The 25775-nt window shown below is 32.2% G+C and overlaps 4 protein-coding genes across 5 annotated transcripts; 1 reads left to right on the forward strand and 3 right to left on the reverse strand.

Moving 5' to 3' along the window:
* Positions 1-1466: 1466 nt before the first annotated feature.
* LOC105959950 (proteasome subunit alpha type-3) lies at positions 1467-6230 on the reverse strand. Its single transcript, XM_012984113.2, has 9 exons — positions 5854-6230; positions 5681-5764; positions 4226-4299; positions 4010-4096; positions 3840-3924; positions 3588-3634; positions 3114-3179; positions 2484-2574; positions 1467-1749 (listed from the first exon to the last, which is right to left on the reverse strand). Exons 1-9 carry the CDS (start codon positions 5995-5997, stop codon positions 1678-1680), a joined length of 750 nt encoding a protein of 249 aa, XP_012839567.1. The 5' UTR covers positions 5998-6230; the 3' UTR covers positions 1467-1677.
* Positions 6231-8709: 2479 nt separating this feature from the next.
* Positions 8710-11033, reverse strand: LOC105959952 (putative cytochrome c oxidase subunit 5C-1). Of its 2 annotated transcripts, XM_012984115.2 has the most exons (3): positions 10958-11033; positions 10804-10853; positions 8710-9146 (listed from the first exon to the last, which is right to left on the reverse strand). In XM_012984115.2, exon 3 carries the CDS (start codon positions 9130-9132, stop codon positions 8938-8940), a length of 195 nt encoding a protein of 64 aa, XP_012839569.2. In that variant the 5' UTR covers positions 9133-9146; positions 10804-10853; positions 10958-11033; the 3' UTR covers positions 8710-8937. The 2 variants fall into 2 exon arrangements, with proteins under 2 accessions (XP_012839569.2, XP_012839568.2); XM_012984114.2 differs by lacking the exon at positions 10958-11033 and having other exon boundaries at positions 10804-10942.
* Positions 11034-17526: 6493 nt separating this feature from the next.
* On the forward strand, positions 17527-19482 carry LOC105959919 (putative aquaporin SIP2-1). The gene is made up of 3 exons (XM_012984081.2): positions 17527-18045; positions 18706-18966; positions 19062-19482. The coding sequence occupies exons 1-3, from the start codon at positions 17746-17748 to the stop codon at positions 19251-19253; spliced, it is 753 nt and encodes a 250-aa protein (XP_012839535.2). The 5' UTR covers positions 17527-17745; the 3' UTR covers positions 19254-19482.
* A 650-nt stretch (positions 19483-20132) lies between these two features.
* On the reverse strand, positions 20133-23549 carry LOC105959921 (putative protein S-acyltransferase 4). Its single transcript, XM_088824201.1, has 6 exons — positions 23109-23549; positions 22372-22572; positions 21790-22098; positions 21480-21701; positions 20532-20962; positions 20133-20443 (listed from the first exon to the last, which is right to left on the reverse strand). Exons 1-5 carry the CDS (start codon positions 23166-23168, stop codon positions 20540-20542), a joined length of 1215 nt encoding a protein of 404 aa, XP_088680327.1. The 5' UTR covers positions 23169-23549; the 3' UTR covers positions 20133-20443; positions 20532-20539.
* Between the last annotated feature and the right edge of the window lie 2226 nt (positions 23550-25775).

Genomic DNA, 25775 nt, shown 5'->3' on the forward strand with positions numbered 1-25775 from the left:
CTTTGTGACCGTTGAAGCATCGATTCCCCATATAGCCGTTATCCGCTGCCAGCTGCAAAATTTTAATGAGGAAAATAAAATATTAATATTCCAATTTAAGTTGACTGTCATGCTTTATAAATTAATTAATAAATTATTGTAAAATAAAGAATTAATAAATTCATTTTTTTTTGAAGATGATTATTGTAAGCATTGTTCTTATTATTAATGTTGTTATTTTCTAGTAATCAATTTAATATGATCATTTCAATATGAAGTCAAATTTATTAATCTTAAACAAAAAGGTCTATTTCTTCTGATAATTCTATATTACAAATTTCGATATATATTTTGTTGAGATTTTACGTGTGAAAAACAAACCAAAATACAAAAAAAAAGATCATGCAAAACCATAATCTAGAAACAGTAGATGAACACGGGATTTATAGTGGTTCGATCGGATATTAGAATTACAATATAACTACCAAGAAATCGACTCTACTAGAGCTCATAAAAATGTCAACAATGGCGATTTTTTTTAGCATTATTCAAAGCCTTTGATCATCCCTTAGCTTAGAGTAATCTGAACCATCCGTTCAACATATTTTTTTCATGAAATTTTCATAATTTGCATAAATAAATAAATAAATTGTTCTGTATTTAAAAAATAAATATCAAACATAGAGGTTGATGTTCATTATTCAAGTATTTGGATAAAGCATTACGCAACTACCGATTCTCTTTACCAAATAAGAGTTGGGATTTGACTATCTTATTTGTTTGTTTTTTCAATATTTAAAGATTAAAATATGATTAATTGAGAACAACTTTTTCAATCATTTGCAAAAGTTTCTGGTGAAAAAATAAGCTAAAGATGTTTTAGAATCTAAATGGACACTCGGATTCAACATTATAATATTTTCTTATTTTGCTATTATTAGTGGAATGGCAAAATGATTGCTATTGGCTAATTGGTCACAAACTTCTCACAAGCACTTAATAAAATATAGGATAAATTACGGGCACCCATACGAGATAAGGTCAAATTAAGAAAAAACTCCTCCAATTTGGATAATTACAATCATCCCCTCAACTATGAACTTCCTTACACATTTACCCTTATGATGCCAAGTTCAACAGAATCTTCTAGATTCCGTATAATGTTCTCCGATTTGTACTCGTTTTGTACAAAGATGCAGTTTCTAATGCACCACAATCTCATATTTATAAGCCAGAGACACATCTTATGATCATCTTGTTTCAAAATATGAAGCTCGAATGGGGTAAACCGAGTACAAACTAAAGAGTATTTCACATAATCTAGAAGATTCCACTAATTCGACACAGTAAAAGTGGACGTGTATGAAGATTCATAGTTAAGGAGGATGGTTGTTATTACTCAAACATGAGAGGATTTTTCGTAATTTGAGTCAACCTTACCTCAGGCTAGAAAATAAACATATTGTCGATGAAATAAGAGGGGAAGATAATGAAAATGGATGGTTTATAGTATAAAGTTCAAATAATCCTTTTAACATGGATTTTTCAAACTGCCTTAAAAATTAATTCAGGAACGAAATTCATACAGGTAAAACGACAACAATTAACGTAACCCCATAGCATAACATTGCCAGTTTTAAGAAAATTGTTCGGAGGAGAAATAAAAGCAAAAATAGCAAGAGGGGATGATCACAGCCACTAATCTGCATCCATTTCTTCAAGTGCAGCTTTAGCTGCAGATTTGGCTTCCTCTAGTAGATCCTCCGGAACCTGAATGAGTACGAGAAATCGAATCAAAAATCAATATCCATTCATAAACATTTCTAGATCAAATAAACCAATAAATCAGGCATTATATAACTTTCGAAGCATCTTCGTAGAAACAAGACGTTATTCATGAATTACAGCTAATTTTAACCATTTTAAATCACAACCCCAAAACTTATTGGCAGGTGGCTGTTAATACTTAATAATATTCGGCACACAGTAGAGCTACTTTGTTTAAAAAGAGATCAATAAAATATCGATTATCATACAGTCTGAACTTTGTTACTAATAAAGACCGACCAATATAATGTCATCAAATAATCTATGGGTATACCATCAATAACATTATGCATGAAAAAAAAAAACAAAAAAAAAAAAAAACTCCAATGCCAAAAATTTAATCTATGATGCCAAGTCAATGAAGTAAAAACAAATCCGGTCCACATAGACAAAAAAAATATCTTTGTTTGTTTGTAGAGCCAAGGTATTAAATTGATAATTAGAATTGGCTTTTCATAAGAGGAAAAAGTGGATGTGGTATAACGTAATAACAACAAGGTCGTTATTCACTTGGCTTATAAGTTTGTGCCGCTAACAATTGGTACTGAACATATTTGGGGCTTCAAGTTTGTTAGTTCATAGTAGATTTTTTTTATCAGGTAATAGTACAGTCAAAAGAAAGAGAAATTGCAATGTATATATACTGTTAAAAGGTATGTAAACACTTGTTAATTTACCTTTTGATGCTGACGGTTTGACTCATCACAAACCCAACTCATTTCCAATTCAAAGGCCTTGTCCTTTGCCTCGTCATGTACTCCATAAATACTGTTTATCAAAAAGACAGTGCACCAAACGACTAAGACGGTCAATAACAAATAGAAAGCAAAATGCAAAAATGGGAAGGAAAGTTTATATTGCAAAAATATAACTTAGCAGCTAATTTAGTACATATCTTGAGAATGAACAACGATAAATGCAGTTATGTACCATAAGTTCACATTTAAACTTCTAGTGTAAGATTCTCGAAACTCATTCATGTAGCAAATATCAGAAATTTTGATATTTTGATCTTTTAAACACTTGATACCAAAATTATTATCCTTTGATCTTTTGATCGGGCACAATATATAATAGCAGAAACTTTTCAGATTCTGTACTTTTCCCAAAGTTGTTTTACTATACCTCCACGAATACTTGTTCAGAAGATCAGTGAAAGCCCTATAATTAGAGTACGTAATGATGCATGAATAAAACACAAGAGAAACTGTAAAGTTCTTGATTTGAATTTTGTAGTGATTACTATTAACCAACCTATAGATAACTATTATGCAAGCATTAAAATATAGTTTTAAGAAAAAACTCACATCTTGGCAACCTCGACAACTCCTTGTCGGCATGTCATTTCAGAAAGCTTTAGTTTTTCAATCTCTCTGTCAAGATAAAAGTTTGTCAATACAGCTTGTTGAACACAAACTGAGATGATAAGATTGCATAAAAAAAAGTATTGAATATAAAAAACCATAATACAAAATTAAGGTCATCTCAAAGACTAGTCTTGCGGTTTGGCTTATCAACAAAAAATCGAGTTAAGTCTGTAAGCACAAATAAGTTCTTGACATTTGTTTCAACTATTTACAAATTGCAACTACTTGAGGGAGTGATGTTTGTAAGAAAAACAAAACGAGTGGGTATCTCTGAAAGTCATAGTTATGTTTTTTCGTAATTAGACCAGACCTCTAAGAATTGTAGAAAAAGAGGGTACTGCAAATTCTGGATCTTTGTCATAAGTCTTACCAATTCTAGGTTTCTATTGATCAATAAGCAAACAAATTACTTACGTTTTAGCAGCCTGCCTGCCCTTCCCAATGGCAGCACCGAAGTATCTCTGCAGCAATGAGAAAGCAAAAATGAAAGACAGTTTACAATAAGAACAAAAAGACAAGTGATCTAATAAGTAGAACAAAGAAATTTTAATAGAAGATATAAGAATATACTGCCTATAAATGCTATACTATTAATGCAATACAAAAGGAACTCCCGAGATTAAATTCAGTAGCCATCATTCGTAGCTGATGAGAAGAACAACTCACATGGGAAATTCCAGATGGTTCAACCATGTACAACTGCGGCCCATCTCTATCATAACCTCCCAAAATCACTCCACATCCAAACGGCCTGTCAAATTTTACGTTGTGTTTAAATGCAGATAGAAGATTAATGTAAGTAACTCAATAAATTGACAACATATGTACTATCAAACCTGAGCCACCAATAGAGTGTGCACAAATGCACATAACTGGCTACACGTGCTGCAAGTTCTTTTACGGGAATTGGTTCGCCGTACACACTGCAAATCAGAATCATAGATATGAAACCAAACACCCACACTTGATATCTCAACAGAAGCGTATAATCATAATAAAAGAATCCTTCTATTTAGTAGATGAATGAAGCACGTAGGAAAAAACAAAAGAACCTCTCATAGTTAGTTGCTTCAGATTTTGCCCGTGTCACAATTTGCCTGCCATCTGCAGCAAGCCCAGCAACAGCCTGCAAAAAAGAACATCAGCAACAGTGGCTAGTAAAAGAATGTTTTAAGTAGTTAACAAGTAACTGCTAATGTAAATGGATGGATATATTAACAATACAAAATTTTTGTTGTGTTAAATAATTGCTACCCGTTTCTTTTTGCACATTCATCAGCTTGTATGTCATCAAGAACTGCGCTCAGTCGGTAAGAAATCATCATTACACCAAATGTAATACATTAGACCAACATTACCACTTCATTCAACTCTCGATTAACCAATTTATTACACTCTCTTTCTTTTACAAATTTATTGAATGGGTCAATGGCCCCAATCCTCCACCGCGGTTTTAGCAACTTATTCCCGTAAAGTATATTGAACTGAATCACCTTCCACTTTGACCTTAACCAGTACTACTTCCCAGACAATACCCACTCGAATTCTTAGCTAGAGACTGTCCAATTTTCTTAAATTTGCTGAGGAACACACTTTATAATAATATGGGGGAAGTCTGCACGGTATGGAGATAGGAAGCACATGCAATTCTAAGCATGATACGGATAGTAAATCCTTAAGAAAACTATCTTAGAGTTCTGTGTGACAACCTAAGACCAAAAAATATACAAATTTGGCTTTTATTGATTAAGAGCAAGATAATAAAGCAGAAGATCTGTGCGAAATTTCCTAGTATGTGGAATACTCAAATGAAAAAAGAGGAATACACTTACGAACTTAGATTATAAGCTTTGACCTCGTTTACAAATAATCAAGCCGAAAAATAAAATGGTTGGCATGTAATTTGATTGATAGTTGAAGAAGTTTCTTGTTTTTTAGTAAGGCGGTTTCAGACACTTCAATCGTTTTGTCTAATAGCTCTACGTAGACTCACCTAAACTGCCCCTTACACAACTGATGGAAATTCAAGCACAAAATCCAAATAAATCGATGGAATTACACTTAGAAAATGATCTCTCAGGAATTTCCTGCTGCCGGAACTCAATAAACTAAAAAATCAAATCGTATCAAAAACCAATCATCCCGACAAATAAATATGTTTCTATGATCACATCATGGGAAGCCTCTACCTGTAAATACTTTCCAGTATCTTAAATCATGAAAATGTGAATCTTTATAACCTCTTTTAAGCACCTATTTAGCTTCTCATTTTCAGAAAACTACAAATTCGCAGAAAATTTGCTTTCTTCATCGCATATAGCTAAAATTAAGCAGATATCACGAAAATCCCAGCAGAGTTTCAAGTAGCAAAACAATTGCACCGAGTTACGTGATTCTGCGTAATGCATAACAAAAATTCCCCCTTCTCTAAAATTATTAACCTAATATGAAGTCCTCCATTCAAATATTCCATACAGATTATTAGCCAAACTCTGTAACATTCGTACCATGCCGGAATGGCGGTGAACGGCGTGGATTCTCCTGTTAGAACCGGGCAACATCATCTTCGAGGCAATCAATTTTTCCACTCCCTACAACAGCAAATGAAATCAAAAACCCTAATAATAACCCTAATAAATAAATAAATAAAAATCAAATAAGCGGAAATTCGGATGCGTACCATAACAACGCCGTCTTTGCATTTGATGGCAACCACAGTGCCGCTGTTATCAACAGCTTTGGCGGCGTATTCGATCTGGAAAACGCGGCCGTCCGGCGAGAATGTTGTCACCGATAGATCGTAGCCTGTTCCTATGCTGCTCATTTTTTCCTTTCTTTCTCTCTCTAAAACTGTTGCTCTAGTTTCTTGCTGCCGGATTCCGCTTACTCTGTGTCACTGTGTTCTTACTTTCTTTCTGTTTAATTTAGGGATTTTGTTTTTATTTCAGAAACCCCAATTCAGAGTTTTCTTTGTTCACAAGACAGATAGAGAAAAAAGAAAATGAGAAAAAGAAAAAAAAGGAAACGACTGAAATTGAGAAATTACAAGAAACACCCTGGCTAAAAAGACCACAGTTTTATTTTTTTTTTATTTTGCTTAATTGCACCCTTGAAATATACATTTTTTTGTACTTAGCACCCTTAAAAATGACTTGTGGCACTTTGCACATTCAAAACATGTTCAATTATTCAAAGTGTACCCTAGTCTATTTTCTGGACATAATTTTCTATTGTTTACTTATTTTATGATCATCAACATATGATCATTTTTGTCTATTTCAATTGAATTTTTCTTCAGAGTGCAAATTGCTAATGTATTTTCGAGGAAAAATGACTTTGTTGACCGTTAAAAATTAGGGGGTCGTGGCCTCCCGACATTTCTCAAATCTCTATTATTTTATGTAAAAATTATAAAAAATAAATCGTATATAAAAACATTATCGACCCTCCTTGTGAAAAGCTTAATGCATTTGGTTCCCCGACTTAAAATTTTGACTCCTCTTATATATACACATATTAAAGAAATCAATAAATACATATGGATTTTAGCAAAAATCCCAAAGAATTACAAAAATATCCGTAGTCAACCTTGAATTAATTAAGAATGATAAAGAGTACAATTAAAAAAAACATAAAAATACAACTAATGAATCATTAGATTTATAAGTCCTAATAATAATAAGGGTAAAGTATAACCACCTCATGAGGTATGATCAAATTACGAAAATCCCCTCTTATTTGGGTAATTACAACTATACCCTCAACTATTAATTTTCTTACACGTTCACCCTTGCGGTTTCAAATTTAGTGGAATTTTCTAGATTATATGGAATATTCTCAATTTTGTAACCGTTCTATCCTATTCAAGCTCAACATTTTTGAAGCAAAATGATCTCATAAGATGTGTGTTATGGCTCGTATATATATCAGATTGTGGTGCATCAGAAAATATAATTTTGCACAAAACGAGTACAAACTAAAGAACATTCCACCGAATCTAGAAGATTATATTGAATTTGACAGCATAAGGGTGGAGGTATAAGAAGATTCATAGTTCAGGAGTGTAGATGCAATTATCTAAACAGAATGGATTTTTTCGTAATTTGACCATACCTCAGGGAATGATTGTAATTTACACTAATAATAATAATAATAATAAAAAAAAATTAATATGGTATATGGATGCGGTCTAAAACCCGGTCCAACTACCACCCCACCTACCCACACCTAGTACTACATTGTGGCTGCATTAAAAGGCAAAGACTCATTCGTACGATGAATAAACTCAGTCACTTCGCGGGTTTCATTAACTGTTTGGTTTATTACCGTTGATCCGGAGTTGGCCACCCATTTCCGAGTGATCCAAAAAATTTAAGGTATCGAGTGAGAAATTATTAGGCTTAACCTAAGATCTAACCGCGATATTTCCAGACCTATCTTACGTTTGAAACCCGTATTCCTTTCTTCAACTGAGTGCATAGCTTACAACCAAACGATATCTATTTGGTCGGGCGAGTTGCGCGGTTATGACGGATCGGACATTGGTTCCAACGCAAAATTATTTTTTGCTCAGAAGTGACTGTTTTCCCGGTTCAAGCGGCTCAAGCTCTGTCGAAATGGATTGGTCCAGGTCAAACGAGATTACGCTATGTGGGCCCATAAGACAGCTGTCGTCACAAGACAACATCGTCGTCATCAGGATTTCTTGTGAAGTGGTTATAAATTCGTGCAGCAGCTTGATCGACTAGATACCGCCGGGCTTGTATGTGAGCCCCCACATTCGGTGTGGTTCCACACATACACAAAAATATGGCTTGAGAGTTATGCTAAACTCTACTTATCTTAGTTATAGTAAGAGGCGAAGGCCTCAATAAATTCCTCGTGTGAGTTGTAGGGGAACCTCCGATCTTTGTCGGAGGATTTCTTCTTTTGTTTATAAAAGTAAAAAAAAAAAAAAATAAAAAAAAAATAAATAAATAAATCTCCTTATCTTAGGACTAAACGTTAGATGTGGTCCTAAATCTTTATTAATGTTCATCATTTTCAGGGGCAAGTGGTGACACAGGATTTTTTATTATTCACCCCCCCACTCTCACATTATATAATAATAATATCACCAATAATTATAAAGGCAAATTACCCCACCCCTGAGATATGGTTATATTACGAAAACCCCCTCTTGTTTGTGTAATTACAGACTCCCCCTCAACTATGTATTATCTTACAAAAATACCCCTCCAAAGGTAAATTTAGGGATGTTAAATCAGTGAAACCAAACTGAAATTTTGGTACGCCAACATTTCATACCATTTACCAAACTGAATATATGATTTGGTTCGGTAAATAACCAAATTACATAAATTTTATGTACAAATATTTAAAAGGAGGGGTTGGCTATAATTGCCTAAACAAGAGGGTTTTTTTTCTCGTAATTTAGCCTTACCAGGGGTGGCCGTAATTTGCCCTAAGAATAGACAACCAAGAATAGACAACATTACTATAACATCAGAAGTTGGTCAAGAAATGCAGCAAAAAATGTCAAAAGCCAGGAAACCCGAGAGCTTTAACATTTTGCAAACATGGCGATTGTTGGTTCAATAAATCCATACAACTCTTATTTCACTAAAATTTCAAGTCGAAAAAAAAAAAGAAAAAGCTCATGTCCAATTCACGAGCCAAACGATGGGGGATGAAAAATCACCACCACACACGTCAATTAAGGACTTCAATAATAACAATAATCAAGAAAAAATAACGGAACATTTTACTCTTCAGCAGCAACCACTGTAATTTCACCTTTGTCAAGCATGTCGTAGAACGACCTAACCTTTCGCTGCTCGTTCCAGTGGTGCATCTTCCATACACTACCTGCAGCGACTCCGAGTGCAATTCCGATCAGTAGCTCCTTCACCACACTCGGTCCTTTCAAAGTGACATGAGCAACCCTACCAGCAGTCATTTTAATTACAGTTCCTGCAATTAACAGTTGCCAAGAAAATAGATAATCAGATAAAACAAATGTTAATTAATCAATGATCTAATATTTGCTCGGAGTAAATTGTGATGCACTTATATTATCAAGTTACAGTAAGACTAAATAACTTGACGTGAAATGTAATCCAAAAATACTTCCACGAGATTGTGATAACATAGTTTACTACTACACCCGTCTGACGTGACTTGACCACTAATAGTCGTTAAACTGCTAATTGCAGTTAAATCGACTGAATTCATCGCTATTAACGAATAGAGTATTGAACTACAAAGATCAATTTTTTAGTTAGATGGTCCAGAGCCAACTAAGTACACTTGTCAACCAAGGAATTAAGAGGATTTCAATGACTCGAGTGAATAAATAAGCAGTTTAAAACAATAGTTGCAAAAGTTTAACGACACAGTGAACAAAAAAGAAGCAAGCAGACTCATAAAAATAGGGAACACAAAACTATAGTAACTACCAGTTCGAAGTCATTATTTCCAGAACTTAGAAGCACATGACTGCTTTACTTGGATCGTATTTGAATAATGTGAAAATTTGACGTTAAGCAGAGGTTTCAAATAAAAAATTCTCAATTTCATTGTTTGAGAAAAAAACTTAAGCTTAAGCATTTGGTCAGAAACATAAAATACAACACCAAGTTTGCTATAATAGGAGCAACCAGTCAACCACACCGCAATATTTATGGTCACACTTTATGCATCAGTAACTCATACATCAACATAAACATCTAACAGAATTGTTGGTTTTGAAATACTTAGGGACGACTAACGGTAATTCATTTAACAATCAAGAAAACTATACCAAATAAAGACAAGTACACCAGCTGGACCGAAAACATGATGAAGATATAACAAGGGGGCTTCTCTAGTTTATCCAGAAATTACTATGGTGGTGTTTGCAAAAGCTTTTAAAAATAGATTTTGAGCTTTTTTCTGTATATAATCTGTTTTTAGGTGTTTGCAAAACAAACTTTTGCTTTAGCTTCTCGTCAAATAAGCTGTTTTAAGCTATAATTTTAAAAGCACCCATGTACCTACTTTTTCTATTTTAGTTGATTTTCCAGCTAATTTGTAAACACAAGCACTTAATTCCAACTTAACTCACAAACACTAACTTATGCTTTTAAATAAGCTTTTGCAAACACCACCTATGTTTAATGTCTTGCAAAACATCGAAAAAAGCCCCTTTCAGTCAACTTCGATTTTTGCTGGAAGGTGCTAGATCACACTATTTCTATAGCAGGTTTCGTATTCATTAACAGCATATAAACCACGCCTGTCATTTCGATTACGCATAAACTTCGAGTTTTGCTAAATTTTCCAAACGAAATTACAAACATTTAGCCAAAATTTGACCAAGAGATAAACATCAAAGGGAATTAAAGATGATGAAGTCAAACATCAATATGGGGAAAAATGAAAATCCAGAGCCGCAATCGGATCCGCAGTTTGCAACTGATGTGAAACCCTAAATACTCTAGATTGATTACATGCATATTTTAACAGGGGGAAAATCCAAAAAAAATCAGCATCGCAATCAAACACCATCGTAATTTAAACGTCCAAAGGTACGGGTTAGAATTCAGACATGAATGAAACAAAATCCGGAATCAAAAATAGAACCTCGTACCTCGATGAAGAAATTAATCGAAATCTGCGGCCACTTCCGATCCGAAGAACCTGCAAAGAACTGGAAAATGAGAAATTGTTGCACAGAGTTTTACTAGTCCGATTGAATTTGTGTGTGTGTGTGTGTGAGAGAGAGAGGAGAGAGAGAAACTTACCCTAGGGATTTTAGCGTAATGAATTTTGTGCGAAGCGAGGGTTGGCTCATGTTATGCATTTTGACCCGTTACTCGTACCGGGTAAATGGAGCGGCTTAACGATTTTATTTATTAAATATGTTTTAATTAAAGTTTAATTCAATTGATATCTTAATCAACTTGATAATGGTTGGATTATAAGAGGGAAGAAAAAAAAGATAAAATGACTATTTTTTTATTATTAACTAGTATTTTGCCCCGTGCGTTGCACGGTGAATATATAAAAAAAAATTATTAGTGTAATACATCATAATAAAAAATATAATATAGTTGTATTATACAATATAATAAAATATATTCGTGAATTTTTAAATTACAATAAAAGCTTAACATGACTACAAATACGATAATACATCCTCAAAGTAATAAACATTTAGAAGAGCCTTGAAACACACAAACTTGAACCATATGAACACAAATTTCTCCTATCGAGATGAAAGACGCATAGAAAATTCGATGGACCATCACCAAAATATTAAATAATAAAGGGGTCTTTCAAATAAGCCCATCAATTGGTACTTATTCATAAAGTGATCCAAATAAAAAATTCATTTATCAATAAATCCACACATGGTCCAGATTTTTGTAAATGACTAAAATAACCCCTCATACTTTAATATGCTCCAATTCCATCCTTAATCTTTAATTTAATCTCAATTTGACCCAAATTTCACAAATTATTCAATTTTGACTAAAAACTTTTTTTTTTTCAAAAAAAAATATTTTTTTCAATTCTTTCTCCTGCCGGATTCCGGCGTTGACTTTTTCATATTTTTTTTCTTACGGATTTTTTCGCCGGTTTCCGGCGTTGACCGGCTTTGATTTTTTTTTACTTTTGTTTCTTTCTGTAACTTTTTTTTCTCGTTTAAACAACAATATTGCTGTGATTGACAGTAATATTAACTATATTACTGTTAAACATAGTAAAATTAACTAAACTATAGGTTAACACAGTAATATTGCTATATTAATCTTTAGCACAGTAATGTTAACACAACAAAACCCATTATTATTGTGTAATAAAGAAATATTACTATGTTGACCGTTCAACAAATGTAAACATAATAAAAAGCCAAAAGAATTAATATTACTGTGAGTGACAGTAATATTACTATAACAACAGTAATATTACCGTCAACCACAGTAGCATTACAATAATAGACATTAATATTATTACGTTACTCCGTGAATAACTCAAACAAACAAAAAATTCCAAACAAAATAATAATATTGATGTGGTTGACAACAATATTACTATAACAACATTAATATTACCGTCAACCACAGTAATATTATTGTGTTTACAGTAATATTACAATAATAGACAGTAATATTATTACTTTATTCCGTGAATAACTCAAACAAAACTAAAAAACCCAAAAAAATAATAATATTGATGTTGTTGAAGTAATATTATTGTGTTTACAGTTATTTTACTGTCAACGACAGTAATATAATTACGTTGACTTGTCAACAAATCAAAAAAATAAAAAAATAAAAATAACTAACAATAAAAAATAATAATATCACGTTAATTTACTGTCAACGGCATAACAATTACATAAATGTATTGTCAATTGCAGTACAATTGCGTTAATTAACTGTCATTGACAGTATAATTACCCCTTAATTTATTGTCAATGACAGCACAACTACGGTCAACATTAAGCGGCGGACGTAAAAAAAAAACTTAAAAAAAACTAAAAAAAGTCAACATGGAAATCAGCGAAAAAATCTGGAAGAAAAGAAAAGAAAAAAGAAAAAATAAATAAATAAAAAAATCAACGCCGGAAACCGGCGGCAAAAATTGTTTTTTTTTTTTTTTAAATTTGGGTCAAAATTGAAAAATTTGTGAAATTTGTGGTCAAATTGAGATTAAATTAAGTTAATGATGAAATTGGAGCATATTAAAGTATGCTCCAAAAAAAAAGTCAAAATTGAATTTTTGTGGTCAAAATTGATTAAATTGGGGTTACAATTAAGAATTTGGTATAAATGGTTGATGGTAATATTGAGATATATATGAATGTTTCCTTTATTTATAATAAATATTAAAAATGCTTATCGGTGAAAGAGATATAACTCCTAAGCCTAGAATAATAAATATACTTGGTTAGGGACTTATGCATAAAAATCCCAATAATAAATATCAGTGTTCTAAATATCGGTCGTGACGGTCGATATATCGGCCGCCATATCGGTATCGGTTATAAACCTTTACGATTTTGTAGAGGCGGTTTGGAATATCGTTTCTTTACGGCGAGGCCGTTTGCGGCGGTTTTTTGGCGGGTCAAACCGATATATCGGTCAACAAATCGGTTTTTTTTTTTTTTTTTTAATTTAAATTAAAATGAAAATATGTTTTGATTTTTTGTTTTTCTCCAAATTTTTCAACTTCCAAAACCAAACTAAGTACTACCCCGCAATTTATGCTTTGTTGTATTATGATCTTATTATTTTTAAAGTTTTGTTATTTATTGAGTAATTATAATTATATAATTATGATCTTTTATTATATTATGATCTTATTATTTTTAAAGTTTTGTTATTTATTGAGTAATTATAATTATATAATAACATATGAATGATAGGATAGAATTATGTTTAAATATTCTTTTATATATATTTTGAGTATTTACAAATAATTTTTAGAAATATATTACACTACATTAAAAACCGATATATTTCCGATTTATCTCCGATAAATCCCTGCCGCACCGATTTATCGTGTGTCGGTCCCAAACCGCCACGTACCCGATAACCGCATTTTAGAACCTTGATAAATATAACTTGAAAACTGATTTACTTTCTAAATATAAAAAAGAAAAACTTTCTTTTTCTTGTATGAACATGGTTCCATTTGGATGTTGTCAGTCATTAAGCATGCATACATAATTGATAAAAATATTTTACCATAAAGATATCTTTACATTTGAAGCAAATGATATACAATGCAAGGAAAAAAAACACATTATGTGGTACAAAATCATAATAACACTAAACACATGTAACTAAAAGAACCCACTCTATGCATAGTATCTGCAGATATAAATAATTTATCAAGGAATACAAATCTATAAAAAAAGTGATATACAGTTCGAAAAATTTCACCAAAGGACTACTCACTGCGCTTCTCCTCTTTCATGTATGTCTCTTCTTCAACGCAATTATTTTTTGCACCCAAAAGAAACAGATTAATTACTCCATAATTAAATGCTTATACTTTCATATACATCTTAAAGAGTAAATAAAGATCCTCCAATTTTTTATTTAACATAAAAACGAAAGAATTATACTCATTTGGTTAACTAAAGCATAACACATGAAAAGGCAAATACAACTTAGTTGTTATATTTGTCATTGCTTATTACGAAATGTAAAATAGAGAGTGATGTGACACTAAGGATCACACCTTACTTGAAGAAACATATGCAAACGAAACAACTGTAACATATTCCAAAAATAAAAACTTGTTCAAAACTTAAAACCTCAAATAACTTGGTTGTTCACCGGAACTCTTTTTGTTGAACGTCTTTAAACAAAGCAAACAACGAACTCACCAATTCTCTAGTTTACAACTCATCATAGTTGGTGTCCTCATTGAGTCAAAAAACACAAATTACAGAAAAGCAGACAATCAAGTAAGTTCAAGGCACAATACCGACATTTTGCAATATCAGATGAAAATACCGTTCTTAAAATCTTTTTTTTTTTTTTTTTTTTTTTTTTTTTTTTTTTGGTAATAAAGGAATCCGTATAGCCAACCATATATCTCCTCAAATCCAAAAATATCCCAAGAATTTGTCACACCCTCTGTAGAAGAAGAAAACTCAGATTATACATACAAACATTTACGAATTTTTTTTTACAAAGAAAGAAAAACAAAAAGAACATAAAAAACCAAATTCAAAACCAAAAAATCCATATGACTCCCTTCAGTAGACCTTTTTGCCTCTATTAAGCACCTTCATATGTGAAAATTTAAATTCTTGTTGAACACGTGCATGATAGAATCAAATAAGATGATGAACATCAGATGATGAGAACAAACGACGAAATGATAGTTTTGTAGGTATGACTTCTAAATTAAAAAAAAAAATGATACTTTGGCAATTCTAATTGTCGGCTATTAAGAGTTTCACTTTGACAATTTGACCATCTGATCTTGGATTCCTTGCAAGATGTATGCAGACGCATAGGGGTTGCACCTTCTCGCCATTAGATTTTGGAATATCGTTCTCAAAAGAGGTTTCAAAATCAAACTGAAATTCCACATGAAAGGAAACACAATGGAATCAAATTTTCCATAAACATGGAATGAACAAATTATAGAAAACATAGTGAAAAAATATCTTTTACCCAATCCTCATTTCACAGTGATTTTTTTTTTTACTTTCTAACAATTGAAAAAATATTGTGGTATTCAGAGAGAAAAAAAAGTAAACTTTCAAGAGGACTGTAATACATCGAAACAACAAAAACCCAATAATTCAGTGCATAAATTCATACATCAAATTAAAAAATTAGATGATTCAAAATTTACCAAAATATACCATAGATATACATGAGGCGTATAGCAGGCATTGCAAAAAACAAATTATCAATACACGGAAGGGAAATCACTATGAATATATGAATGTTTTACGGTAGCGATGGTAAGAATCCATAAATAGTGGGAAGAATTTCACAAATATTTATGGAAGAATCAAAGCGACTATGAACTTATAAACAGATCATCATGGAATATGGAATCGAGAAAAGGGGGAAGAAAGAAGTTTTCTTGAGGAGTTATAATAACGGTTTCTTCTTAAACGTGGGAACATGTACAAAACTGACGTGAGAAAAACAAAAGAAAATATATTGACTTGCAAGTAAACTGACAAAAATAACCCTAGGGTTACAAATATTTCACAAAATTGGAATTAGGGTTTCGGGCAAAACCTTTCTTTTATATATAAAGATTATTGGAACAAATTACGAACAAAAGGAACAAAATTGAGAAACAATATAATAAATAGATTATTGAAATTTTAAGATAATGCATAATTTAAGCATGAAAAGACTAATAAAAAAAAATTATCAATAATAAAATGTGTGCACACTTTTCTTTTTTTAATGAAGGAACAGGCGCACACTATACAGTGGGAACACATGCGCTTTCATATAATAACTTGCAAATCATACTAGAGACGTAAATCATGCGGAACTAATCATATGTGACAAACTTCATCTAGTGATCGTTGATAATGAATTCGAACATGGATCAACTAGGGCTGGGACTGGATTGGTCGGTCGATTACCAGCCTAAAAATCGACTCATCCGTCAAACCATTTTTGCTCAAATTTGAAAACTGTTGCCGATCCAACCTTTGTGGGTCGGTTGATAGTTGTTAACCGAATATTTGGTTCTGGAATGGGTCGGTTGATGGTTTATACCCGCCATCTAGTTCACTTAAAAAAATTCAAATTTTAGAGTAAAAATATCCACATTTTGCATAATGTCACGGTACAATCATCATTTATCAGTTCAAAATAAGTAATAACAATTTAACGAAAAAATATAATTAGGAAATTCAAAGTAATTTCAAACATGCACAAGAGGTTTAGTGGAGTTTTGTGGAATTTTTGTTTAAGCTTGTGCATAAAGAAACTAGTTGAAGATTTAGGTCAAATTTTTTTCCATTGTTGATTGTTTTAAACTTTAAAATACTAATTATTTTGATAATTTCAATAACCACTTAAGAAAATACGACATTTATTTATATTTTTAATAAAATTTTAATAGTATAGTTGGATAACCAATAATTATCGGCCAACCAACTTTTGATAATATTATAAACCACCAACCGAACCATTATAGATGGGTTGGTTGAAATTTTTTACCCAATCCAATGAGTCTGTTAAAAATTGATTATCCGCCTAAAAATATGGTCAGTAATAGGTCGGTTGGTGGATAAAAACCAACCCAGTCTCAGCCCTAACTGACACATGTTTAAATGCTCCAACCGTTAGATCATCTCTTGCGGGACGATGTGTACATAATTCGATCCCCATCCCTATCACTCATCCCTGAGGGTGGAAATTGGAACGTAATTTTCGATTTTCGTCGATTACAATCCGAATTTTTCTAATTATGGAACAATATTTTCAATATAAATTCTAAAGTTTCGAGTTCCGAAATTATTTGGATTGAAATTGGAATATATATATATATATATGAGATTTTGATTTTTCAATCTGATTTTATGTTCTGAAAACTCCGATTTTTTTCCGAATATTTCACTTAAAATACCGATATTATATTGTGTACATTATATTTTAGGTGACAAAAAAATAGAAATTTCTGAATTCTGCCGATTTCAATTCAAAATTTTGCGATTTTGGAACAAATATTTTCATTCCAATTCTTTTTTTTTGAACGTAATTGGAACTAGTTCTTTTACTTCAATTTTTTTTTTTTTTCAAACCTAACTTATTCCGATTCCCTACTCACTCCAAATTAAAGAAGAAAATAAGATAAAAATAAATAAATCATAAGCACCACAATTAAAAATACAAGAACCCGACAAAAATGGAGGCTTTGTCCAAACAATAACAAACTTACGAGGCTGTCTGATTCAACGCAGAGATTCCCACGAAACGTGCTTTTTTCCTCTTTTCTTTTCCGACGGACGACTTTCTCAGACCCATCTGAGTTGTGTGTTCCTCTGTTTTTTTTTTGTTTGTTAATTCTCACGAGAGCACCGAAAATGTCCGGCGGCGGGCGGCGGCGGCGGCTCCTGGCGGCGGATTTCGCGATGTCTTTCATGTGGATCTGGTCCGGCGTCCTCCTCAAGATCTTCGTGCACAGAATATTGGGGTACGGCGCTCATCAATTCGAGGGCGAATTAATCAGATACTCCGTCTCCATTCTCAACATGTTCTTCTTCGCCTTCTTGTCTAAGCTCACCAACGGTGGGGCCTACAACCCCCTCACCGTTTTATCCTCCGCCATTTCCGGCGACTTCTCCAATTTCCTTTTCACACTTGGCGCCAGAATTCCTGCACAGGTTTCTCTATCCCCTATGTTTGTTCATGCTTGTCTGAATTTCTTGATTTTTCTCGTACATTTTTTCTTTTCTTTCTTCTAATCGAGCTCGAATTGAGATTCTACGTAGCTTATCGAACGAAAGTATGTGTTCAATTTTGGTTGTATATCGAGTATCTTGATTTGATTTTCAGCCCTAATTATTGTGCAAAAAAAAAAAAAAATTAAAAATGCAATCTTTGAAGTTCTTTGGTGGTTATGCAATGAATTATGTTGGTGTTATTATTTACCTTCTCTTATGTGTTTGATTGTTTGAATAACGAGCTTCAAGAATTGGGTTTATATTGATTTTCGATTAGTGCGAAAAAAAATGCAATCTTTGAAGTTCTTTGATGGTTATGCAATCTTATGTGTTAGATTGTTGGAGTAATGAGCTTCAAATTGTAGGGTAATTTGGTTTATATTGATTTTCGATTAGTGTTTTCGTGTTTGATATAACCTCGATTGTGGTGTAATTTGGTTATGTTGATTTGCATTAGTGAAATAAAATTGAGAATCCGATTACAAATTAGAAAAATAAGGGGAATGGGTTGAATTTGGTTATTCTTACACATGGATTTAATTTGTTTTACTCGAAGCCTTACTCTTGTTTATGTCGGTTTTTTTTTTTCCTCTTGTTAAGGTAGTTGGATCGGTTTACGGCGTGAGGTTCGTAATGGCCGCATTTCCCGAAATAGGGCGTGGGCCCCGCTTGAACGTTGACATAACAAAGGGAGCACTAACCGAAGGTTTTCTAACATTCGCAATTGTAATAATCTCGATTTGCCTATCTAAAAATATCGGTAATAGTTTCTTCATGAAAACTTGGATCTCTAGTGTCTCGAAGCTGTCTCTTCATATTCTTGGCTCCGATTTAACCGGTGGATGTATGAATCCAGCTTCTGTAAGTGTTTATTTTCGATCTCTATTATTGCCTTGAACTCTATTTTATCGAAAGCATAAAAATAAATAAAAAAATGGTCTTTTTTTTTTTTGTAGGTGATGGGGTGGGCATTTGCTCATGGAGAGCATATAACGAAAGAGCATTTAATTGTTTATTGGCTTGCTCCGGTGAAGGCGACACTGGCGGCAGTTTGGGTGGCCGGAATGCTGACTAGGCCTAAGAAGGATGAAGCTCCGGCTGCTAAGAAAGTCGATGCCCGACCGATGAAGTCTGAAAAATCGGAGTGAATGAATAGTTGACTTTTTTTGTTGTATAGTAGTTGTTTGCAAGAATATTAATTTGAGTTTATGAACTTGTAAATTCATCAACTATTGTTGAGAAATGGTTCTTTTTTAGTCATTGTATTTGCTATTTATGTTTGAATTAACTTGTAAATTTAAACTCAGCTATTGATGAAAAATGTTCAAAGTTGTAATCTTCAGACTGAAGTTTGAGTAGTATGAAAATTTGTTCAAATATTTTTGGGTAATTTACGGACAGTCCCTGAGGTAAGGTCGAATTACGAAAAAAAAACCCACTTATTTGGCTAATTACAACCACTGTGTCAGCTATTAATCTTTTTACAAGTCCACCATAATGGTGTCAAATTCAACATAATCTTCAAGATTCCGTGAACTGTTCTTCAGTTTGTACTCATTTTGCACAAAAATGCAATTTTTGATGCACTATAATCTAATATTTACAAATCAAGCGACGCATTTTATAATCATCTTGTTTCAAAATACGGAGCCCGGGGTAAAACTGGCACAAATTAGAGAATATTGCACATAATCTAGAAAGATTTTGCTAAATTTGACATTGTAAGGTTGGGCGTGTAAGAAGATTCATAGTTGAGGGGTGGTTGCAATTACCCAGACATAATATTTTTCGTACTTTGACCTTACCTTATGGGGTGGTCGTAATTTACCCAATATTTTTTCACAATTATGAATGTTTATTCGTAAGACAATACATAATTGAGGGGTTGTAATTTCCAAAAGAATGAGGGAGTTTTCGTAATTTGATAGTATCTCAGGGGGTGTCTGTAATTTAGCTATCATAAGTTTTAGTACATGCTACTAAATACAACTATAGGTAACAATCATTTGTAATACATGGAATACATATCGAACACAACCGCATTTTATATAATCACATCGAAAAAGAACGAGCGTACATTCTTGTTACCGAACAACAACGACCGTCCGTTGAAAAGAATAATGTTTGTCGATTTAAAGTATGTATACAAATACACACAACAAATTCTTCTAACAGCAAAGTGCCTTTTTGAAGATTCACAAGAAATATAAGTATAAAAACGAATCGAGGACAAAATATTTTAAGATATACGACAAATTCTTCCTCGTTTCTCTTGCAAGAAGCTCGAAAAGCTTTGCTTAGGCACCGTAATTTTTGTAAGAAAATGCCTTTCGCATATCTGCATCAAGATTGTCGTAAGCAGAAAGAAAAAGATTAGTACTATTTTACACTAAGCCTGTCAAATCGACGTTCGAATTAGATTTTACCTTTAAATTTAGGCTCGACTCGTTTCTTTAGTTCGCTCCGATATTATACCATCACATTTCTCCTCTTCATTTTCGTCCACTTGAATTATATACCGATTAGAATCGGATTTTTCACTTCCTTCATTGTATTTCATACTCTCCTCAATTTCATCGTACTCCAAATTACGGAGAATATCAGGAAGTGAAAGGCCGTTGTTTTTCGATCCCATTTCGATGTCGATTTTCTCTTTCGAGCTTGCGATGATACCTCCCATGAAATTATGATTAGTGGGCTCCACAACCGTACCTTCATCTTCCTCAACAAAAGCTCGGAAATCGATCATCGAAGGCGGAATTCTCGAGAAGAATATTTCTTTGAAATTGTTAATCATTCCTCTGTTATACGGATTCTCCTTCTTGTCGTATCGGTATCGGAAGTTCTCGTACGTAGTCTGCATTAAAAAATAAAAATTGCATCAATATCTACAAATAATAAGGTAAAATCCGATTTTAGTAGTCATCGGTGATTATATAAAGTTCGTTCATTTCGATCATGTAATTTACGCAACGAAACTAGATTGGCGTTAGCTCATGTGAACCATAACTAAATCTTGCTACAATATACATTAATTGTTCGTCTTGAACGATGATGTTTTTATCAGAATATTAGTAAATGAACTTAAATAAAAACCTTCAAATTAATCGAAATGTTAGAAAGCGAACAAATGGGCTTATGTATTACATGACGGGTAAATTTCTTGACATCGAAAAACGAAAAATAAAATAAAAATAAAATCCAAACATCAAGAATCATCGAAAAATGCAGTTAAATCAAGAATCATCGAAAAATGCAATTAAATCAAGAATCATCGAAAATGCAGTTATATCAAGAATCAATCGAAAAATGCAGTTATATCACGAATCATGATTAATTATCTAATCTGCGCAAATATTTGGAAGAAGAATCACCTGATTAGTGCTAATCAAGTAGAAGTGGAAAATCGTTAAGCCGCCGACAAACCAGAAAGAAACGAAGCAGTACACAATCAGAATATCCGACAAATAATCGCACGACATAGCTTTCCACACACTGCCCTTTTGGTGAACAATATTGTACCACGAGACGACAAATATGTACAAGCACAGCGTCATCGAAGTGGATATAAACATGTAGAAGAACCTATAGTTACGCTGCACACGCAAAATAAAGATTCGAAAAAAAATTATATTTTCTTTCGAAACTCGTAAAAAAATTGAATCTTTTTATAGTAATACTCACTATACCGATGCATTGACCAACCCACGGGCAATGATGATCGAATCTCTGCACGCAGTTATTGCATATGGAGCAATGAGATGCGCGTGGCGGCCGGTAGAGCAGACACGTGTCGCAGAATTTCACCTTCACTGTGTGTCCATTTACCGAAACGTCCTTCGTCCGCGGGAGTTTTAGATGAGGAGTTCTGCCATTGACCCATTCCATCGAAGGAGTGTTTATATCGAACGCCTCGTCGCATTCGGGTGGTTTCGTATTCCTAGGTACGATTCCGGGATCTCTACTTGATGTAAGAAAGAGAAAGAATATATCCTGCAAAAAAAAAAAACAAGAAAATCGAGAAAATTTGTACGTAAAAATTAGTCCACTAATCCACTTTAATTACCAAGAAAATATTCTTGATGGCAAGAAAATGGAAATAAACGCATGCTTAACACAACACATCTTCTAGTTCAACACGTTTAATTACGTTAAATTTGTGTTTCTAGTTCACCTTTTTTATGGTATAATTTCGATATTCTCGACACGAGTAAGAGATTTATATAAAAAGTAAAAAGTATATTAAAAGATTGCATTTTTACTCACCAAAATGGTTAGTACTATAGCCACTGCAAGAACAGGGTACCACGGGACAACTTCGTCGTTTTTGTTTTCTTTGAGGTGGTGTTTGATTACAAACAAGATCTTTATACAAAATGCAATCGAGGGACCGACAATTAGGAATGTCGACAGGAATAATGAACTTACGTCGGGACCAAATATCAACCTTCCTCCCAAAAAGAATCTCTGTCAATTCAGAAACATAAAAATTAGACCAGATCATACGAATAAGTATTAGTCGATTGAAACGCTGTCGAAATAAGAAAAAAAATTCAAGAGAAAGGACATGGCCACATATATATACATACATACATACATACATACAAACAAAAAGAAGTGCACGCATCAAAATAATAATAAATAAATTAAAAAAAAAAATAAATAATAAAAAGTAAATTTCTGAATTTACTAGAGATTAAAAATAATAAAAAATAAATTAAAAAAAAAACATTTTAAACAGAAGAATAAACTTTTGGATGTGAACTACATAACAAGTTTAAATCCAAACCTGAGTAGTAAAAATTGAAAAACAACTACTATAAACAACATACATGAAGTATTTCTTGAATTTTGCTTTTAGCAAATTTAAATTCAATCTGGAATGAAAACTGAAAAAAAATAAATAAAATAAATAATAATAGTTCCTTTGTTTTAGAATCAAAAAATCCTCTTCAGACACAACAAAAATCAAGAAAATAATCATAAAGAAAAAGGGTTCTTACATTACTTCCTCTCCAGACTTGATAAAGCCTCTTAGGTTTTTGGGGTTTGTCTATATCCATAATGAATAAAGCTTAATTAAATTGTAGAAAAATAAAAAAAAAAAAAGTGGGGGAAGAAAACCCTAAAAACCCAAAACCCGAATTCAGATAATCAGTAACAGAAAATCCAGGTTTATTCTCCTTCTCTTTGTTCTTTCACAACAGCCCAAATACAAAAAGATATCACTTTTCACCATTCTTGATCATTTCATGCAGAAACATGCATAAAGAGTTTTTATGACTCTGGTTCGAATTTCAAGAAATCGGCTATGTGGGTTTTGGCTATTAAGAGAGAGAGAGAGAGAGAGAGAGAGAGAGAGAGAGAGAGAGAGAGAGAGAGAGAGAGAGATTAATTGAGATGATCAAGAAACAGCTGCCATTTGCTCTCTCAAAGACGGGTTCTTTTAGGGGGAATATTTTGTTCTGTATCTATTTTATTTAAATATATATTATATATATTAATTTTTGCTTTCTGTATATATCTGTCTGTCTGATTATCAATGTATATTTTTTTTCCTGTAATAAAAAATTAAATTGATTTCATATCTTTCTGTCAACTGCTGGCGGATCTTCCAACTTCTGATAATTTCGGGGAATAATTTCAAAATAATTTTGTAATAAAGCGACTTAAAAAATGATTAAAAAATGTTTAAGGGTGCAAAATGCTATTAAAAATTTTCAAAGGTGTAAAGTGTCAAAATGCTATATTTCAAGGGTGCAAAATGAAATTAAGTCTATCATTTCTAGACAAAAATAACGCGGAGAATTTGGCTTAATTAATTACGTGGGGAGTTCCATTCCGCTCGAATAGTTTAAAAGTCAAATTAAATTAATAAATTGCCAATATGACATTATTTAAAATTAGAATCATTTTTTGAATTACTATATGATATTTTAGACTTAGTTGTTGGCCTTTATGTAACGTGCAGGCACAACATTAATTCATTTTCTTCTTTGCTAATAAAATATACACTTTCATTATTATATTTATAGTAAATTAAATACCATTTATAATTTTATTTAAATGCGAATGAAGTTCAAAATATGAATATACGAAATTGATACCTTCTTTAGTATTTTTCTCTATTCTCATTATTTCAACATTATATATATATATATATATATATATATATATATATATATATATATATATATATATATATATATATATATATATATATATATATATATATATATTGATACGGACTAAATTGTCCTCAGGGGGTTTCCTAATCATTTATTGGGCTGTGGATTGAATCTTCACTGGGATTTGGCCCAAAATCATATCAGGCCCAAGAAGAAGAGTTAGGGCAAGTTTGCTTATTTCTTGCTCATCAAGTATCCTCACCTATAAAGAGGGAGTTATTCTCAACTCATTACTTCTATGCTCTCTCTTACATATCACACTCGATTATCTCTCTATAAACACTGACTTGATCGTCGGAGCTTCTACGCCGGGAAACCCCTCCCGGTGTTGCAGGTACACCGCCGGCGGAATTTCCGGCAAGCTATCATTAAAATATCGTCCAAAGAAGACAAGTCATCATCTCAACAATTTTGGAGCAAATCATATATATATATATATATATATATATATATATATATATATATATATATATATATATATATATATATATATATATATATATATATATATATATATATAACAGGAATATACATACACACGGATGCTTGCTCGTGCATGCTTTTATTTTGTCAGCATGTTAGGCTATTTTGGTTGCAAGTCAAATTTATTGAATATTGGAATTAATTCATAACTTCAATATTCAATTTAATATAATAAACAGATAAGAATGAGGAAAAAATTGTAACAAGAATATAATGTTGAAGTTTAGACTATTTTTCGATGTAGTCCCATTTTTTGAAAGTATTTCGCAGTTCGTTAGCATTAACTAATATTTAATTTTTAACATACGAAATCAAAATATTCGATTGAGTAGCTTCAACTTGACAATCTTCATTGCAGAAAAAAAAAATCAAAATTAGTGAGATTTCAAGAAGAAGTATGAAATTTTGGGACGGAAATTTGTGAATGATTTCATAAAACTCTATAATTTAAAAATATGTAAAATTAAAAAAAATATATATATAGTTTGAAAACCCCTGGACATATTGTATAGTTGAGTACAGAAAGATAGAGAGACAAGCAAACATTTGTGTCTGCTTGGTTTAAAATTGAAGTGGCAAAAAATTGTTTTACTTTAATAGTTAATTTTTTTTTAAATTAAATGAATAATAAGTTATTAGGTAGTGATTGTTGAATTAGTAGCACCTTGACAAGTTAGCACGATGTTACTTGTCGAATAATAAATATATTCCGGATTATTAATAATAATATGAGCGGATGACATCTGTCACATGTTGGCAGTTAACTATAAAATGTTGGGATTTTTACAAATAAATCCATCAATGTATACTTATTTATAAAGAGGTCAAGACAAAAAACTCATTTATCAATAAGTCCACACATGGTCCAGATTTTTGTAAAGGATTAAAATAACCCCTCATACTTTAATATGCTCCAATTTCATCCTTAACTTTATTTAACCTCAATTTGACCCCAAATTTCACAAGTTATTCAATTTTGACCCAATTTTTTTTTTTCAA

This window comes from Erythranthe guttata, chromosome 10, assembly GCF_056151865.1.
Source record: "Erythranthe guttata isolate IM_541 chromosome 10, IM_541, whole genome shotgun sequence".
NCBI classification, from domain to species: Eukaryota; Viridiplantae; Streptophyta; class Magnoliopsida; order Lamiales; family Phrymaceae; genus Erythranthe; species Erythranthe guttata.